Source organism: Haliotis cracherodii, unplaced genomic scaffold (assembly GCF_022045235.1).
Source record: "Haliotis cracherodii isolate W230 unplaced genomic scaffold, xgHalCrac1.p SCAF_14, whole genome shotgun sequence".
NCBI classification, from domain to species: Eukaryota; Metazoa; Mollusca; class Gastropoda; order Lepetellida; family Haliotidae; genus Haliotis; species Haliotis cracherodii.
In genome coordinates, this window is record NW_027266269.1 from 11,033,260 (window position 1) to 11,038,716 (window position 5,457).

General features: G+C 48.1%; 1 protein-coding gene across 1 annotated transcript; it reads right to left on the reverse strand.

The window, feature by feature from the left end:
* Window positions 1-205: 205 nt before the first annotated feature.
* On the reverse strand, window positions 206-1,633 carry LOC139460215 (uncharacterized). The gene has a single exon (XM_071241723.1). The coding sequence runs from the start codon at window positions 1,631-1,633 to the stop codon at window positions 206-208; it is 1,428 nt and encodes a 475-aa protein (XP_071097824.1).
* Window positions 1,634-5,457: the final 3,824 nt, after the last annotated feature.

Sequence of the window (5,457 nt, forward strand, 5' to 3'; positions counted from 1 at the left end):
TTTTATTAAAGTGCAGGACCTTATCTAGTGTACGTTTGGTTGACATGCTATCGCTTGACTCAGCTGTCAAACATAATGACACAACTTATGCACGCAATTCATCCCTGAACACTTGTCAGCACAATGTCAATGCCCCTGTATTGCGTGTGTCACATTACGCCGCAGGTGGAGCGATGAAGAAGATGCAAAGATGTGGAGGTTCGGGTTAAGAGATGGGGAAGAGCGGCGTACTGAGATGTGGGAGATGAGGGTGTAGAGATGGAGAGGTGTGAGTTTTATAATGGGGAGGTGCGGGGTGTAGAGATGGGGAGGTGCGGAGTGTAGAGATGGAGAGGTGGAGTGTTGTGATGGGGAGGTGTGAGTGTAGTGGTGGGGAGGTGCGGGGTGTAGAGATGAGGAGGTGCGGAGTGTAGAGATGAGGAGGTGCAGGGTGTAGAGATGGAGAGGTGGAGTGTTGTGATGGGGAGGTGTGAGTGTAGTGGTGGGGAGGTGCGGGGTGTAGTGATGGAGAGGTGGAGTGTTGTGATGGGGAGGTGTGAGTGTAGTGGTGGGGAGGTGCGGGGTGTAGAGATGAGGAGGTGCGGAGTGTAGAGATGAGGAGGTGCAGGGTGTAGAGATGAGGAGGTGCAGGGTTTAGAGATGAGGAGGTGCGGGGTGTAGTGGTGGGGAGGTGCAGGGTGTAGAGATGGAGAGGCGCAGGGTGTAGTGATGGGGAGGTGTGAGTGTAGTGGTGGGGAGGTGCGGGGTGTAGAGATGAGGAGGTGCGGGGTGTAGAGATGGGGAGGTGCGGGGTGTAGAGATGGAGAGGTGGAGTGTTGTGATGGGGAGGTGTGAGTGTAGTGGTGGGGAGGTGCAGGGTGTAGTGATGGGGAGGTGTGAGTGTAGTGGTGGGGTGATGCAGGGTGTAGTGATGGGGAGGTGTGAGTGTAGTGGTGGGGAGGTGCAGGGTGTAGAGATGAGGAGGTGCGGGGTGTAGAGATGGGGAGGTGCGGGGTGTAGAGATGGAGAGGTGGAGTGTTGTGATGGGGAGGTGTGAGTGTAGTGGTGGGGAGGTGCGGGGTGTAGAGATGAGGAGGTGCGGAGTGTAGAGATGAGGAGGTGCGGGGTGTAGAGATGAGGAGGTGCGGGGTGTAGAGATGAGGAGGTGCGGGGTGTAGAGATGAGGAGGTGCGGGGTGTAGAGATGGGGAGGTGCAGGGTGTAGTGGTGGGGAGGTGCAGGGTGTAGAGATGAGGATGTGCAGGGTGTAGAGACGGGGAGGCGCGGGGTGTAGAGATGAGGAGGTGCGGAGTGTAGTGGTGGGGAGGTGCAGGGTGTAGAGATGAGGAGGTGCGGAGTGTAGAGATGAGGAGGTGCGGGGTGTAGTGGTGGGGAGGTGCAGGGTGTAGAGATGAGGATGTGCAGGGTATAGAGATGAGGAGGTGCCGAGTGTAGAGATGAGGAGGTGCATGGTGTAGAGATGAGGAGGTGCAGGGTGTAGAGATGAGGAGGTGCATGGTGTAGTGGTGGAGAGGTGCAGGGTGTAGTGGTGGGGAGGTGCAGGGTGTAGAGATGAGGAGGTGCAGGGTGTAGTGGTGGAGAGGTGCAGGGTGTAGTGGTGGGGAGGTGCAGGGTGTAGTGGCGGAGAGGTGCATGGTGTAGAGATGAGGAGGTGCAGGGTGTAGAGATGAGGAGGTGCATGGTGTAGTGGTGGAGAGGTGCAGGGTGTAGTGGTGGAGAGGTGTAGTGTGTAGAGATGTGGAGGTGTAGTGTGTAGAGATGTGGAGTCACAGGGTGTAGTGATGTGGAGGTGCAGGGTGTAGTGATGGGGAGGTGCGGGGTGTAGTGATGGGGAGGTGCGGGTGTAGTGATGGGGAGGTGCGGGTGTAGTGATGGGGAGGTACAGGGTGTAGTGATGGGGAGGTGCGGGGTGTAGTGATGGGGAGGTACAGGGTGTAGTGATGGGGAGGTGCGGGGTGTAGTGATGGGGAGGTGCAGGGTGTAGTGATGGGGGGGTACAGGGTGTAGTGATGGGGAGGTGCGGGGTGTAGTGATGGGGAGGTTCAGGGTGTAGAGATGGGGAGGTGCGTGGTGTAGTGATTGGGAGGTGCAGGGTGTAGAGATGGGGAGGTGTAGTCCGTAGTGATGGGGAGGTGCAGGGTGTAGTGATGGGGAGGTGCAGGGTGTAGAGATCGGGAGGTGCAGGGTATAGTGATGGGGAGGTGTAGTGTGTAGTGATGGGGAGGTGCAGGGTGTAGTGATGGGGAGGTGCAGGGTGTAGTGATGGGGAGGTGCAGGGTGTAGTGGTGGGGAGGTGCAGGGTATAGTGATGGGGAGGTGCTGGGTGTAGTGATGGGGAGGTGTAGTGTGTAGTGGTGGGGAGGTGCAGGGTATAGTGATGGGGAGGTGCAGGGTGTTGTCTTGGGGAGGTGCTGGGTGTAGAGATGGGGAGGTGTAGTGTGTAGTGATGGGGAGTTGCGGGGTGTAGTGGTGGGGAGGTAGAGGTCGTACAGCTGGGAACGTGTTGAGTGTAGTGTAGGGAAGGTGTTGGATCGAGAACTTGGAAAGTGTTGGGTGTAGACACGTGGATGTTGGGGTGCAGAGCTTGGGAATGTACACTGAATGGAACGTGTGTGGCGTAACGTGAGTGCAATATGTCACACATATGAAGAGGGACTATGGTTGTGTCAACATGACCTGACAACGAATAGTGCACATTAATGTGACCTGTTAATATCGCAAAAGGAAGTGTTTGCTTTGCTATGCCACCGGGACATTTCAGTTTCATAAATATGGTTAATATTAGCTGACAACGGTAATCATTTACTCAATATCAAACTTCCTGAAAATGTGTGTCCTCAAATTCACAACCTTTACACTCACAACAATGAAGCAGAAAACAAACACTGTGTATGCAAACAATTGTCCTTTTCACGATCATTTGTGCATTAAAACATACACTGAAAGGCAAAAGAAACGTCACTTCTGAAAATACTGATAAATCTTAACAGACACTAGCAGTTACATGTTCTGTGGTCAATAAACTCATTTATCGTTCTACTGCTTCTTTTTGTTGCCTTAAAGTCCATTTAACAAATGAGTTTAAAATGGAGTGTTTTGCCCGAACACAGCCTACAAAAGTGCAACGCGACTCAGCTGCAGAAAAGTCTTATCAAAAAACATGATGCACGTGCATCTTGTGCAACTAATTAAATGAGGTGGTGCATCACAACTGCAGCTGAAAAATAGAGACCAAATCATTATTTCAAGTGGCACGTTACACCAGGAGCTGCAACATAAGAGAACAGCTCATTTTCCAGGAAGTTGCGCTTCTCAAATTGATCTGAAACGTTAAAAGACCAACTCATTAAATTAGGATTGTGCACGTCTAGATCAAAAACATTAAAAGACATCAACATGACTAAATCATCGTTACTGGAGGTGGTACATCTCAATAAAGACTATAGAGTCTTGATTTTGTTTTCCAAAATTAATGGTCAAACGGAGACAGCGTATCACTTCATTTTAACCAGAAGCTTAGAGCTTATTAGTGTCTATAAGTATATATGCTCTAGAGATCAGACTTCCAGACGACCTCAGCTGACACTACAACTGCCTTTCTACGGTAACTGGGGTATCATTGGGTGTGGACAGCACCCGCAACTCATTCTTACACTTCACCATGAATGCGGAAGGTTATACTTTCCCTACTACTTGGAACATTCGGACCAGCAAAATACACCCCTATATCTACTGACCACATTCTTCACAGAGAAAGTCCAGCATATCATGGCTTTCTCAGAATGGAGCCCACATGACCACGGACACTTGCAATGTGTAACCCATGTCCAGGCACCTTGGTCGTCTAGGTATAAGGTACAATCGTAGAAGGACATGCTTACATTCAGTCAAAGTCACCGAGTCTATAGAAACTATATGAAGTTAAAGTACCACCGATTTTACACCTAAATATTAAAAGAATGATTCTGTCTGGAAACATAATCTGCTTCGTCTAAGTGATGCGTCTCAACTGGACATAAATCATGAAAAATCAGATCATACCAGTAGAAAGTGGTGCGACACCACTGGATCTGAAACATATGAGAACAACTCATTATATGAAGTGGTGCTCACAGCTGGACCTGAAACATTAGAGACCAACTCATTATATGAAGTGGTGTTCACAAATGGACCTGAAACAGTAGAGACCAACTCATTGTATGAAGTGGTGTTCACAAATGGACCTGAAACAGTAGAGACCAACTAATATGAAGTGGTGTTCACAACTGGACCTGAAACAGTAGAGACCAACTAATATGAAGTGTTACTCACAAATGGACCTGAAACATTAGAGACCATCTAATATGAAGTAGTGCTCACAACTGGAACTGAAACATATGAGAAGAACTCATTATGTGAAGTGGTGCTCACAATTGCAGTTGAAACATATGAGAACAACTCATAATATGAAGTGGTGCTCACAACTGGACCTGAAACATTAGAGACCAACTCATAATATGAATATTGTTCCAACTGGACCTGAAACATTAGAGACCAACTAATATGAAGTGGTGCTCACAACTGGACCTGAAACATTAGACACAAACTCATTATATGAAAGTTTGCTCACAACTGGACCTGAAACATTGGAGACCCACTCATTATATAAAGTGTTTGTTTGTTTGGTCGTTTGTGTTCCAACGCCACACTCAGCAATATTCCAGCTATATGACGGCAGTCTGTAAATAATTGAGTCTGGACCAAACAATCCAGTGATTGACATCATGACCATCGATCCACGCAATTGGGATCGATGACATCCATTAACCTAGTCAGCGAGCCTGACCACTCGATCCCATCAGTCGCCTCTTACGACCAGCAGAGTCGCCTTTTATGGCAAGTATGGGTTGCTGAAGACCTATTCTACCCCGGATCTTCACGGGTATTATGAAGTAGTGCGTCACAACTGGAGATCAAACATTAGAGAGCAACTAATGATATGACGTGGTGCATCACAACTGCAGCTGAAACTAGAGACCAAATCATTATATGAAGTGGCGTGTCACAACCGGACCTGGAACATAAGAGACCAATTCATTTTCTAGGAAGTGACGCTTCTCAAATTGATCTGAAACGTTGGAAGACTAACTCATTTAAATAGGATTTTGCACATCTGAACTGGATCTGAAACATTAAAAGACATTAATATGACTAAATCATCTTTACTGGAGGTGGTACATCTCAATTTAGACTATAGAGTCTTGATTTTGTTTTCCAAAATGATCCTTTGTCAGTGATACGCAAATCGTTATAAACCTCTACAAGAGTTACTTGACGGAACGGGTACACACCACAGAGGTCCAAAACTCCAAATCTTTGCACTGACTATTGTGCTAAATTAATGGTCAAACGGAGACAGCGTATCACTTCATTTTAACCTGAAGCTTCGAGCTTTTTAATGTCTATCAGTATATGTGCT